General features: G+C 41.6%; 1 protein-coding gene across 1 annotated transcript in view; it reads right to left on the bottom strand.

Annotated features, from left to right (window-relative positions):
• Positions 1–14,932, bottom strand: part of Dock4 (dedicator of cytokinesis 4) — a 413,592-nt gene that overhangs the window by 119,040 nt on the left and 279,620 nt on the right. The window contains exons 18-23 of the mRNA XM_059279518.1: positions 11,400–11,497; positions 11,220–11,303; positions 10,934–11,034; positions 9,370–9,451; positions 7,934–8,104; positions 1,936–2,128 (exon numbers count right to left, since the gene is read on the bottom strand). Coding sequence (XP_059135501.1) covers positions 1,936–2,128; positions 7,934–8,104; positions 9,370–9,451; positions 10,934–11,034; positions 11,220–11,303; positions 11,400–11,497 — 729 coding nt within the window. The remainder of the gene's footprint in view (positions 1–1,935; positions 2,129–7,933; positions 8,105–9,369; positions 9,452–10,933; positions 11,035–11,219; positions 11,304–11,399; positions 11,498–14,932) is intronic.

Here is a 14,932-nt window from a genome sequence, read left to right as displayed (position 1 = left end):
TGAGAACCATTGCTCTAGGATGATATGAATTTTTTCTTTTAATCAAGAGAAATCAAAAGATGGAACTTCCTTTTACATTGATTGAAGCATTATTGATTTCAGCAAAAGGAAAAATAGAAGACATTAAAAATAAGTCTTCTTCAACAGGAGAATAAAGTGAATGATGATATATTAAGCTAGTAAACTACTATTATGTAAAAGTAAAATGTATGGACTCAGGCTATATCTCAGCATGGAATAACAAAAATACCATAGCAGTTCAAAAATTAATTGAAAGAATGGCAAGCACCATGCTATGTAAAGATGAAAGGAAATGAAATTGTGAGAGAAGTCACACAGCCAATCTTATAGTAAAGGACCAGAAAATAGTACCCAGAATCTGATATTCTGGAAGTTTCTATAAAGAAAATATAATATGAAAGCGATTAATTTTTTCCTTTCATTTTTTTCCTTCCTTTTCTCTCTCTCTCTCTCTCTCTCTCTCTCTCTCTCTCTCTCTCTCTCTCTCTCTCAAGATAGGGTTTCTCTGTGTAGCCTTGGCTGTCTTGGAACTTGCTCTGAAGAGCAGGCTGACTTTGAACTCAGAGATCCTCCTGCCTCTACCTCCTGAGTCTTGGGATTAAAGGTGTGCACCACCGTGCCCATCTAAGAAAATATAAAAGGATGAACTTCTTAATAAAAGACCTAAATACTTGATGTTAAGATTTGTTTATGATTTACTTATATGCTTTATTTTATCTGTATGCTTAAGATGTTTTATGATAAAATTATGTATTTTTCAGTATCTTTGATATTATATATTTGCATAACATTAAAATAGAAAAATCACTCCAGATAGAATCTATCTTAAAAACTTTTTACTTGGTGAATCTGATGGAAACTTCTTCAAGTTAATTTTAAAATAAGAGGAATACTTCATTATTTCTTCAGAAAAAAAAACTGAGAAGCAACATAATTTAGTGATACCTAGTATAGCAAAATCCATCTGGTAATGATTGCTTGGTGTTGGCATAACATAAAAAACCAAGAATACAAAGAACTTCTGTACACTTTCAGAACACAAACTACAGTGGTTTGGATGAGAACGGCCCTTGAGGCTCATCTATTTGAATGTTTGGTTCCCAGTTGGACTGTTCAGGAAGGATTAGGAGATGGGCCCTTGTTGGAGGAGGTGTGTCACTGAGGGTGTACTTTGAGGATTCAAAAGCCCACACCAGGCCCAGTCTCAGTTGCTCACTGAGCATAAGATATATGCTCTCACCTACAGTCATGCCTGCCTGCCTCCCACCATGCTTCCCACCATGATGATCATGGACTCCACAACCCTATGAAACTGCAAGCAAGACCCCAAGTAAATGTACTTTTTAAAAATGAGTTGCCTACATTGTGGTATTTCTTCACAGCAACAGAACAGTGACTAAGTCACAAACTGAAGGGGAACAGCGCAAAAACTAGACAAACAGGATCATATCAGGTACCCTATAGGAATTGCAGAAGGAAAAGGTTGCTTTTCTTTTGATCATATAACAGGAAATCTACAAGGTGGGCAGGGGAGCCACGCCCACACTACCACTAGCTGTGATTACAATCAATAACTTACTCAGTGCCCTCCCCATTCCCTTCTTCCTTTTGTCATTGGGTCTCCCTACGTGTACTTTGCTTAGGCTATTCCTCAACTTCTGGATCCGCCCGCTTCAGCCTCCTAAGTAGCTAGAACTACAGTTGTGAGCTACTGTGCTTGGCCTATTCGGTCTAGAGATGACATTTTGTCAGCCACACTTTTATATCTAACTGATACCTACATTTCTCATCCAAATTATCATGCTTTTGGGAAAGTACTTTTCATTTTTTAATTGCTTCTTTGACTATTGGCTACAAGATATGAAGAAAGGCTTTCTAGACAGAGTGTTTTACTCTAGAGAATCACCACCATACCTGGGTTGGTGTAGAGCTGGCTCTCCACGGTTTTGCCAATGCACTGAAGCTTAATTGCCTGTAGGGAATCATCCACATGCATGATGGTTGGCAGGCTGCCCAGAGTGTCTTGTACCAAGTTGGCCACTTCCCGGACATCAAAGAGCTTCAACAGTTCTGAGTACACAGCTGGGAAGGAGCTCAGGAACACAGCCTTAAAACAAATGGGGAGTTTAAATGAATTATAGATGCAAAAAAAAAAAAAAAAGACGTAACATGTCACCAAGTTTAAGAATTGTTACAACATTCTTTTTTTATTAATAAATTTTTTATTCATTTTACATACATACATTCAGTAGGGGCAGGTCCAAGCCCCTCCCCCTGCATCAAGGCTATGCAAGGTGTTCCACCACAGGTAGTGGGCTCCAAAAAGCCATCTCACACACCAGGGATGGATTCTGATCCTCCTGCCAGGGGGCAGATCAAGTTACACAACTGTCTCTCTATGCAGAGGGCCTAGCCCAGTCCCATGCAGGCTCCACAGCTATTGATCTAAATTTCATGAGTTCCCTAGTTTGGTTTGGTCATCTCTGCAGGTTTCCCCATCATGATATTGATGCCCCTTGCTCATAGAATCCCCCTTCTCTCTCTTCAACTGGACTCCTGGAGCTCCGCCTGGTGTTTGACTGTGGAACTCTGCATCTGCTTCCATCAGTTACTGGATGAAGGCTCTATGATGACAGTTAGGGTAGTCATTAATCTGATTACTGGGGTAGGCCAGCTCAGGTACTCTCTCCACTATTGCTAGTAGCCTAAGCTGGGGTCATCCTTTCGGATTCCTGGGAACTTCCCTAGCACCCAGTTTCTCCCTATCCCCATGAAGTCTCGCTCTATCGTGGTATTTTAAGGAGAAAGAAAATGAGCATCAGCTCTGTCACTTAAAGCTAATGGGCAAAAATTTAAACCAAAACAAAAGTGTGTGACAGAGTAGGAAAGGTTTTAGGAAGAACACAATAAAGACTGGAGACCTTTAGGAAAATCACTGACATTAGCAAGATAACTGGTCTACCCCACAGAACCAGTAAAATATAGCATGATTGAACATGCACAGCTGAGTCCGGAGCTCTGGTCCCTGAGATTACATTTCTTTTTGGAGAAATTTTCTGAACTGCTCATTTAAATCTCATTTCCCTTTAAGAAGCCAGACATACCAATTCCCTGAGGCATTTGGTTTGTGATTTGGGAGGAAATCCTGGCCAGAACAAGAGAATTTGGCTATATGCAGCAGCCTGGCTTCTAATCAGCACTGTGACTTTGGGAAGTCATTTTGTCCTGTAAGCTTTTCACAGCTGTAATAAACAGATCACTAGAAGAGTTTCTCACATTGCTCCAAGTATTTAAAGACCACAAACAATTTTTAATGAAAACAAATCCATTTATCATTTTTTTAGAGGAAAAAAAATCAATGTGATCATCAAATGCCAAGAGGCATAACCTAAAGAAAAAAAAAACCCAAATCAACTGGGTTAAGGTCAAACACCACAGGGAAGCCTGTGCAAAGCCCAGAGATGGGAGGCAATGGAGCCATCAACCTTACATCTGCCCAAGGAGGGAGGACCACGCATTCTAATACGCCAGGATGGCCTGTCACTGTGTGCTGGAGTGAACATGTTCTGATGATGCAAACACAGAACCAAATTCAAGCCTCTTAAGTTTAGTGTTCAGTCAGTACAGTACAAAGTATCCAGAAGAGCCCAAACTCTGTTCTTAATGCTAAAGCTATCAACAAGATATAAAAGTTAGGATTCTTTACCCTTAAAGATTACAGATTTAACGTATAGGACTGAATGCATTTACAGAAACCATATAGTGTATATCACTATCTGGCAATTAATAAAAATATATTTTTTGAAAATAATTTTCTTTTCTTTTTTCCCCAGAGCTGAGGACCGAACCCAGGGCCTTGCACTTGCTAGGCAAGTGTTCTACCACTGAGCTAAATCCCCAACCCCAATTTTAACTTTTTAATAATTTTTTTTTTTTTAAAAGCAGGGCATCATGCGGGCTGGGCTATTCTCAAACTTATTATGTAGCCAAAAATGACCTTGAATTCCTCTGATCCTTCTGCCTCCACTTCTAAGTGCTGGGATGGCAGGTGTGTACCACTACATCCATTCTTATTGGTCCTGAGGGTAGAACCAAGCTTTGCTAGTGCAAGCCTGACAAGCAGTCTTCCAAACTGGGCTACAGCCACACCCCCTCCTACTCTCAACTGTATTTTATTGTGATTTATTTCTCTTTCTAAATAAAAATGTCATGTTTGTTCCTCAAAAACTATTCATTGGCTTGAATATTCTTAAAATGAGTAACTTGGTATTCTCTGCTAAAGACTATATAATCTCCAGTTTATACTCTGCAAAGAACTGAGTCACAAAAATGGTGTAAAATCAATAAAAATAAAATAAAAAAATCAATGAGTCTATCTTTCTAATTATGAAATTCAAATTATCTTCCTCAGTTATCCCTTAATATATTCCTGAATTCTTTATTATACTTCTTTACTTCAAAAAACGGTCTGAATGTGCCTGAAATGTAAGGAACCTTTACATATGACTACTAAAAAGCATAAAGCAAAAGGACTTTATGAAGGGCAGGAAGCCAGCTGCAATGGGACAAGCTAAAAGCTACTATTGAAAATAAAAATAAAAGTACAGTTTGGTTTTGACCTTCCAATGCCCTGAGACAAATAGAGAAAAATAATTACAAGGAATTTGCAGTAAGGTCTCAGGCCTTTACTCCTTCTGTCCTTCATCTTCTTTTCCAGGAGATTATGGGGCAGGAGTGAGTGTACAGAATGGGAAATAGAGATCCAGGGCAACACCAGCTGAGTTGGTTCTAGGTACTGACTGTCCAAGGGAGGGCTATCCAGGAAAATCAAGTTGGGCTTTGGCTAGGAGGAATAAATGAATCTTCCTACCAGGCCTAAGATGAGCAGACCCATTAGGTAGCAATCCCTACTTGATGAGTGCTGAGAAGGTGCCTTTGCCTCCAGCAAATCAGTGTGTGCCTTGTGTTGTAACTCAAATGGGAAAGACTCCCACAAAGTCAAGTCAGTAAAGTAAGTTTCTCCTTTTAACACAGTCTAGAAACTTGGGGCAGTGGGATCCTTGGCTCTGATGAGGTAGATGCAATTCTAAGATGACTGACCATGCCCTTTGTCCCTGGTAGCTTTGCAATTACATTATGTTACATTGCAAAAAGGATTCTACAGAAAAAAATAAAGGATGCTACTCATCTGACTCGTAAATATAGAGATAATACAGGTGGGCCTGACCTAGTCAAAAACCTTTAGGGTATTTTTTGTTTTTGTCTTTTTTTTCTTTTTGCATTTGTTGTTGTTGTTGTTGTTTTATTTAGTTGCAGGAGTCCTAGAGAGATTCTGAGCATAGAAACAGTACAGCATATGACCGCTGGATTTGAAGCAACCATATGTGAAAAACATTCAGAGTAGCCTCCAGAAGACAGCGCACCTCCCATCCCTCCAGCCTTCACTGGCGGCCTTCAGATTTCTGCCAACAGCCTGAAAGTTCCTATTCTTTTCCAAAGGCTTCAGGAAGCAATCAAGTCCTGATTTTGAATTTGGGCAAGTCTTAAAAAAAAAACAAACAAACAAACAAACAAACAACCAAGCCTGTGTAGACTCCTGACCAAGAAAACTGGAACCCAATAAATAAATTCTGTTTAAAGTCATCAAGCTAAGGTATGTCAGTGTCAACAGAAAATTAACATGCCGTATCAACCAAATTACTGCCATCCTACTTTTTTGAAGAGCAGTGTAGGGTCAACAGTGAACTTGGTATGGGAAGAAACGTGTTATTAACCTTACTAGCAAAATATTGGGGGAGCCAGTGCTACTTCTGTTTATTAAAGTTAGAAACCAATCTCTCATAATCTTACATTAACTCTGACTTTGCATCAAACTAAAAATAAAACCATCACAGCAACATATATAAATAAATAGCATACAAAGTAGAGAATGACTTGAGTAGGATTATTAGCACATTCAGAAACTTTATATACTTAAAGAATAGCAGTCAAAGTAGTCTTTAAAGCTTGACTGTGGAACAGAACTCTGAAAACCAAGAGCAATGAAACTCAATGTTGTAGAAACATCAAGGCTGCTGCCCCCTGCAGAACCATAGCAATTAAAGGTACCTGGTCTCGGCGATTAAAAAATGGCTAAGAGATGTTTCAGGGTGAAACTCTAATCACAAAGACTTTTGTAGCAGCAGCAAATTCTGAGAACTCTAAGGAATATGTGGTGAGCCTACTGGATTATTCTTCTTAAATTATTAACTGCTGCAAGTCAGGTCTGGCAAGGTAGATCTTTGCATTTGAGGTCTCTGGCAAGTTCTCTGATACTGATTGCACTGTTAACTCTAAGAGTACAGAATGACATTTAAAAGAGCCTGTGTTATATGCTGGCCCAGATGGAAGATAAGTCCATATCTGTAAGGAAGAAAATGACAAGACTAGCTGCCTGAATAGTCAGGAAAAGTAGAATGCTGCAATCAGGGGACTGTGACTTCTGGTCCTGGGACACTATATGGGAGGCCTTCCACATGCCACATGACTTGAAATTACATCAACACTGGAAGACCCAGTTTGGTCTCCTCTTCAATTTTAAGCTCTAGTTCTCAAAGCTTTTAAGTTTCCAGGGGATGGTGGGAGGCTGCTTCTCCATTTGACAGGTTTTAAGCAAGCCATCAGAATTAAAAATATACAAGAAGAATTGAGAAATTATAGCAAGACATACTAAGAATTGTCTCTTGGAATGCATTAAATGTGATGCTATTTTGAATGTAGATGGATCCTGAACTTAAAACACAGTAATAAAGGACCAAAAACAAATACAAAAAGAAAATCAGAACCAGGCATGCTAGTGCCTATCTGCCATCCCAGCCCTTGAGAGATGGAGCCCAGACTAGGTCACATGACACCCTGTCTCAAAAGAAAACAGCCAACAACAAATTGGTGCAGATGTGCATCCCAAGCACACACACGTTAGGCTACTGCCAGTCATAGAATTTGGCAGCATGGACTTGGCATTGGTCTTAGACCATCAGTCCCAGGAAGATCACAGTAGGTAAGATAAAAAGAAAGCAACATAGAATTCAGCAGAGTCCAAAGAATGATTCTCAAGTTGATAGATAAAAAAGCAGTGTGAGGCTGAAGGAAAAGAACCAGGACAGACTGGCTCTAGTGAAATTCAATCCCCCAGTTGAGGGTGTGTGTTCTGGTAAAGGGAAGCATTGTGGCGATATTGTGTTACCAAATATATTGTACACCCTAATAAACTTATCTGGGGTCAGAGAATAGAACAGCCACTAGATATAGAAGCCAGAAAATGGTGGCACACACATCTTTAATCCTAGCATTCCGAAGGCAGAGATCCATATGGATCTCTGTGAGTTCAAAGCCACACTGGAAACAGCCAGACATGGTGACACATGCCTTTAATCCCAGGAAGTGATGGCAGGAAGCAGAAAGGTATATAAGGCACGAGGACCAGGAACTAGAGCCTGCTTAAGCTTTTAGGCTTTTAGCAGCAGTTCAGCTGAGATCCATTCCAGATGAGGACTTAGAGGCTTCCAGTTTGAGGAAACAGGATTGGCTGAGAAGTTGGTGAGGTGAGGTTAGCTGTGGCCTGTTCTGTCTCTCTGATCTTTCAGTGTTCACCCCAATACCTGGCTCCGGGTTTGTTTTTATTAATAAGACCTTTTAAGATTCAGGTTACAAAGCATGGCTGATGCAAGTGGCATCTACCCTAGTGTGGGATCTAGGGATGGAGCTGCTTCTGTTTGGCTGGTGCTTAGAGTCCCAGGATCTTCAATGTCTAACTCGGTGGTGGTGAAGCTACAGGGGAAAGGCGGCCAGGCCGCATATGGAGCTGGTGTGTGAAACAAAACAAACTGCAGCTGTGGTTTTCTCCCAGTCTGCAGAGACGGAAAACAATTACCTGTGACTGAGATAATGCTCCAGCCCCTTTGCTCTCTTGTGAAAGGAAGAAGCGGACAGACATAAGGAGCTCCTGGATACAGCAGCGGAATTCCTCTTCATTTTGCCCACCCGTGGCAAGGGAAAACAGCCTTCGGGATTGAACTATATACTTAAAAATGTATTCTTGTGCCTTGGGAAAAAATGTTAGAAAGTTAGCTTCAAAGGACTCAGAGTATTTATGTAACAATGACATAGCATAAAAAAAAATCATAGAACAGTGTTAGACTTTTAAATAATTCATCCAAAACCTGGAGGCGCAGTGAGATTTTTGAATGATATGCACTTAGAGGGGAAAAGCCATTCTTCTTTGATGCCAAAAAAGCAAAACATGTTAAAAATTCTTTATAATTCTGAAGTTAGAAACACTGAATATTTTTGATCTTCAAATAGCTATTTTTTTTTAATTTAGCTGATGAAGAGATGACTACTTTCAAAAGTGATTTGCCACTTAGCATTTTATTTTCAAGCAGACCAAGAGAATAAATTGATAATGAAAGAAAAGGCCTGTTTTTATATAAGCATTAAACTTTATGTATGCACTATCTATTTATCTACTGACACCACATAGAGTAGTCTCAATATGAACCGGGGACTGCTAGAGCTAGGAAACCCCCTTAAGAATTTATATTTTTTTTTCTGTGGCAGTATTGGGGATGAACCCAGGGCCTCCTGCTTGCTAGGCAAGCACATACTACTGAATTAAATCCCTTGCCCCAAATCTGTGTTCTTTACTTAAGAGAGTTACACATGAGGGTTAAGAGTTCGAGTCTCTCCTGGGCTACCTAATGAGACCCTATCTCATACAGAGAGAGGGAGAGGGAAGGAAGGGGTAGGAAGGAGAGGAAAGGAATTTGGGAGCTGGGAAATTTGTGTTCTTCAACGTGCCAGAAGGTTATGTTAACATGACTGTTGGCTCAGTACACTGGGTCCAGAGATGTGGGACTTACTAAATTATGAGACCTGGTAAAGCCTCGGGTGTCTTCATTTTGATCCCTGTTAGGTGACCCTATTGTCGCTTAAAACTTGAGATAAAGCGTTCTCAGAGCTGTCACGTGTATGAAGCAGGCAGAACCTTTCAAGTTTAATTAGCTGCTCATCTGCAGTCTTTTCTCATGTCCCCACTTCTCCTGTCCATCCTGGATGTCATCTCCAGTGACAGGAACCCAGAGGAGCAAGGATTCAATCCCCATTACGTTCCAGTGGACAGGCCTAGCAAAGTCCCTTTCAAATTTCATCAGCTCTGGAGCAGCCATGAACTGATTAAGATCCTTGAATTGGAATGTCAGTAATATATCATCACCAATTACTGTCTGTGCAGAAGAAAGCAATTAGTCTGCAATCACCATGCACCAGCTTTGTGGACTCTGCTATCAGCTTTCAACGGCGTGTTATTACCTTCAGCACCTCCTGGATATGTTCTTGCCGCTCCGCTTCCGTTATCCTGTCCACGTACCACTTGAGCACTTTGATGAGATCTCTAAAGCACAAGGAGAAATGCGCAGATTGCAGAACAGCTAATTCTCAGTTAAATGACGATAAACGTGACATGCGCGTGTATCAGGTAGACACTTCCTTCTCCGTAAGGTCTCACTCTCCTGCCAGGCTGTTCTGAGATAACTATTGAAACTGCAGGTCAGCATCACTAACTGCTTTGAATCTTAAGACGTTAACACACTCTGTCCACCCAGATTGCCCTCAATCTGGAGGTGTCCTGTTGCCCCCAGAATTAGAGCTGTCATGAGCTATCTCGAACAACTGCTCATTGGGATTCCTTCCTTCCCAACCCCTTGACCACTGCAAGGGTGACTATTTAGCTGCAGGTAAGAGGTGAGAGGGGCATGAAGCCAAACTGGTCCACTACAAGCCACACCCCTGCATTTATCAGGCCAACTTTCTCACCATGAGAAGAACAAGGCTGACTGTGAAAGCATGCCCTTGAAGGAGCCATTTCCAGAAGAGAAAGTTGCTTTCTTGTTACTGGTTTATTTTACCTTATTTTAAGAAACAAAACTAAAAATAAACAACAACTCACAACTTTTAAGATTACAGTTTCACTGAAATAAATGATGGGTAGTTCCTAATTTCTAGAAAACAGTTCAGTAGTAGCTTTTTCTCCTCTTCCTCCTCCTCCTCCTTTTTCCTCTCTCTCTCTCTCTCTCTCTCTCTCTCTCTCTCTCTCTCTCTCTCTCTCTCTCTCTCTTAATGGTGGAAAGACAAACAAACGAACAAACACAAAACCTATGTATGCATGGAAAGTTAGCTGTCTGGACTCCATTTAGATAATCCCAATTCCACTGGTTAGGGAACAAGTCTTCACATAAGAACACAATGTATAAAGCCTGGTGTGCAGCTGCCTTGGGGTGATTATTAACAAGGCTTTCTGAAGGCAGGCAGAGCTGAAGGAGAACATTACTCATCGTCTTTTGCTTTACTTATATAACCCAAGCTGGCGAAAAAAGAGGCAGCTACTATCTAACAGTAGACTTCAGTACTAAACGGCTTGAGGCCAGGGACCAGGTCTGTCCATTAGAGCACCAAAGGCACTCTGTAAACATTAATAGCTGAATACACGACCTGGAACAGGGATGAAGGCAAAGGTTGTTTTCCATTCATAATTGTCTAAGCCACATATAAGGTGGTGCAATATAAAAATAGAACTCCTACAGGCAAAACTGAGAAGAACCTTGACATCTTAGACCAAAGCACACCAGGTGAAGTGGAGATGAGCAGAAAGGCACTAAGTTAAGGAACAGACTTCAGGAAGTTCTTCTTTTTTCCCTTTTAATCAAAACAAGTTATAGCCATTGGGCAGGAGTGAGTGAGGAGGGAGGACAGGGTTTGGTAGCTGAACTTCCTGTCTGCCTGTTTCCTTATAGTTAGGTCTTCCTATGCAGCTGCTTAGGCTTTAGCGCAAGTGTAAAAGGCGGCTTCGAAGCCAATAACAAGCTAAAGGGCCTACCTGTACGCAAGTGCCCCGGCAAAGTGACTCTCGATGTAAGTGTCCATGACAGGCTTAAAATGATGGAACTTGCTGTCTTGCAGCAAATTTATTATGTGGACCTAAGAAGAAAATTGAGTTTTATAAAACCAAATGCCAGTCATTTCTTTGTCTGTTCAAAATAAACAAGTCAATCAGCTCTTCCATCATCAAGTGGTCATTTCTGAAACAGCTTTCCTAAAGTCAAGAACGGAAGGCACAATTGTTTTTTTTTTTTTGTAGTATTATTAAGAAAATGTAAACTTACCAAAGAATCAAACACCTTAGAGCCATATTTCTGGGAATTTTCATCTAATATTCCAAACAGTGTATCCAGTGTGTCTTGTAGAAACTGTGGGTTAAAGAAGTGAAAGGCGGCACATGAGTAGGCCACACTCCCCGCCTCCCAGCGGTCCTGAGTTTCCCAGTGTAAGGAAGCAGAGTCTACCTTTACTATCTCCGAGCCATCGATTTCTTTTAACTTAGAGAGACAGCCTGTTATCTTGTCTGGGTGGGTTCTCCATTTCAAAAGATCAAGCATATCACCTTTTCAAAGAGAAAAAGAAGATTAATTGCTTTTATAGAGAATAGCCCCTCTCATGAACGCGCTCTACTGGTAAAAGCGACTTCTTAAATGCACTGCCTCCCCCTCCCCCACACTGGGACCAGCCTCTGTGCTCTAGGAGGGCATTTACTTAAGAGTATGTTAATTATCTCTCCTACCCCCCAGGGCTCCTGCTCACTGCTCAATTCTCCCTGTAGATGGTGTTGTCCAGGAAGGCTCCCCATCCCTTCCACATGCTCCTGCCTCACAGAAGCACTTACTTATCTTTTGCCTGAAGTCTTCTATGCCCCAACTTGACTGTAAACTCCAAGAAAATAGAGCTGAGCGTGGCCCAATTGTATTCTCAGTACTTAGAGCAGTGTACGCAGCCACCAGATGTGCACTGTGACATTTTTCTGCCACCTCCTAGTAAGAGTGTTCCAGGAGGTAGGAACCAGCTTGATTCATGCTTAGACACCTAAAAACGAACACTCTTCCTAGCAACCGATCCTAACCAGCAATGAAGGTTTTCTTGATTGTAAGTAACTCAAACCTGAGGACCACACATTGTCAGTGTACTGTGACAACAAGCCCAATGTGCTAGCAGACCATCCAGTGAATCCTGGGACTTAAGAGTGCCTGTTTCTGGCTTTCCAGGCCATCTTCTACCACAACTTATGAACAAGCAGACAGACAGCCCGACCTCTTCCAGTTACCTTCAGAAACTGACAGGCGGATTCATGTTTCAATCGGCCTTTCAAGGCTAGAAGGGACAAACTTTGGCCCCATCTTTCTTGGACAGAATTTAAACTATCTCAGGGAGGTGACATCATGGCCTAAGCTTCCTTAGTCTCCAAAGGATCAGGGGGTGATGGCATCTGGGGGTCAATAAGGACAGTAAGAACTTCCAAGCTAGGGAAGGCAGAGGAACCTGTCAGGGCTAGTCTCTGTGCTCAGAAGCCAAGAGATGGGCCAGAGAGGATTTTCCGTATTGAATAGCAAAATATTCACTTCAAAGCTCTGCTTTCAAGATGAACCCACATGGGACTTGCTGAAAGACAGAAAGACCAACAAGGAAACAAGGACAACAACCAATGATTCCAAACTCTGTGAAACCAAAGAAGTAGTTAGGGTGAGAAGGGCTATCTACAGAAAACAAGAAGAGAATCTACCAAAGCCATAGTCAAGAGGAAAACTGAAAAGAAGGACTTCCTTAGGTTGGAATTTTCCTTCTAGTGCTTTCTGTAGGGCTGGGTTTGTGGATAAGTATTGTTTAAATCTGGCTTTGTCTTGGAATGTCTTGTTCACTCCGTCTTGAAAAGAAGGACTTAAGAGTGAAAATTCCATTGCAAATCAAGGATTCTTAATATGAAAAGCAAACTCTGAAACACTCTAAACTCCAGAACCACATGATTTCTGTCCTCCCAGAACCATATGATGATCACTGTCCTCCCAGAACCATATGATCACTGTCCTCCCAGAACCATATGATGATCACTGTCCTCCCAGAACCATATGATCACTGTCCTCCCAGAACCATATGATCACTGTCCTCCCAGAACCATATGATCACTGTCCTCCCAGAACCATATGATCACTGTCCTCCCAGAACCATATGATCACTGTCCTCCCAGAACCATATGATCACTGTCCTCCCAGAACCATGTGATCACTGTCCTCCCACAACGGGGCAGCCAAGATGCCGGCACCGAGAACGTTGTATAAAACTCTTTCAGGCTATGTACATGGGGTACACATGAGACACGAGTGAATTCTATGTTTAGACTTGGGTCTCCTCCTCCAAATATTTCACGGATATGCAAATATCACCCAGTCCAAAACTTCCTGCTCACTACACACTGAACCTTGTACCAAATAGGGATGTTTGTCCACAATAAACAGAGAGAAAGAGGATTTGAAACAAAAACATGGAGAAAAGTTGAAGGAACTGATTTCAAAATACAAATTTATAATTGAGTTCATTAAAGAAACCCGCAAATTGTTTAACATTCATAATAACTCAGACACCCTGCAACGTAAGTGAACTCTTGAAAACTAACTGGTTATACTTCGGAGTGAACTCCACAAAGGCCCCACAGGGCTCTGTTACTCTCCTGGGTGGCTTGTTTTTTCTTTCTCTCCTTCCTCTGGCATCGAATTTGCAGATGCCATCCTTCCCTGGCATCTTCTCTTCTGAAGTCTCCCAACGTATTTGTTCCTGCTGTCTCCCTCGATTCCCATTCTACCTTCATCCCAGCTCTTATCCCGTGTCCTGACTCTTCCTTCCATTTGTTTAAAGTAGGGGCAACTGAAGGGAGCAGAGCCCTGAGCCATGTGGAGAGGAAAGAGCACTTCCTAGGTCTTAGTGGGGAACTGGATATAAGACCTCGTGAACAGAGCCAGAAAACTGACTGCAGGATTCCAGACATTGCCATCTTTCCTGGAAGCAGGCTGATGCATCTCGATGAGGCCCGTTCATCCTGCAGTGAACTATAGATCAAATGAGGTCTGTCTGTTTGTGTGATCATCCTCATGGAAATGGAGGTACCCTAAACATAGTTGTATCATTTCTTCAGCTATCAGACAACTAAAACAATGGCCCCCACGAAACTGGCATTTCCCTTGAAGTCTCATCCTGGGAGAAAAAAAAAGGCTGGAAGTCTGGTGCCACCCAGAGGAGAAACTTGCCTCCCAGGAAGAGATTCCTCGCAGTTCTGACAACTGGTTACACCATCTTGCAAGAGAGACTAGAGTAGAAACGATGATGACGGAAAGGTCCACACCTTGACTGGGATCACTCAATTAAGTATACCATGTGCTCTCTCCTTAAACCCAAGCCTCACATCAGCACCCTAAAGTCAGACTTGGGAGCTCACCAGATCTTTAATTTGCTCCTATCCCCAATGTGGCTGCATTGAATAAATCTCCTTTCCACTATTAATTTTTCTGTATACTGGGTTACTGGGAACAGGTGGTCAAGCCTAATTTGTTAGGACTATCAGGGTCCAGGCTCTCACCTTAGCAGCTGTAATCAATTGTGTACATACCGTATTCAGAGTTAAGGCAAAACTGTCATCTCCTAGGTCTGCTTCAGTCATCTGAAAATATGCTAGATGGAAATCAGGAGAAATGCTCTACCACTGAAATGATTAATTTTCTACACTCTATTCAAGGAGTACATATTAAGTATACTCTTTGCATATGGCCTACTAAGTATAAATGAAGATGTAATTACTCCTCACTAATTGTGTGTGTGTGTGTGTGTGTGTGTGTGTGTGTGTGTGTGTGTGTGTGTATCTGTGTATTTGAGACATGGTCTCATGTAGCCTAGGCTGGCCTAGAACTCATTACGTAGGTAAGGAAGACCTTGAACTCTTGATCCTCTTGCTTTTGCCTCCCAAGTGCTGGGATTACAGGTGTGTACCACCATCCCTAGC

Source organism: Peromyscus eremicus, chromosome 14, assembly GCF_949786415.1.
Source record: "Peromyscus eremicus chromosome 14, PerEre_H2_v1, whole genome shotgun sequence".
Classification (NCBI taxonomy): Eukaryota; Metazoa; Chordata; class Mammalia; order Rodentia; family Cricetidae; genus Peromyscus; species Peromyscus eremicus.
Note: the sequence above shows the minus strand (reverse complement) of the source record. Positions and strands in the feature narration are given on the sequence as shown.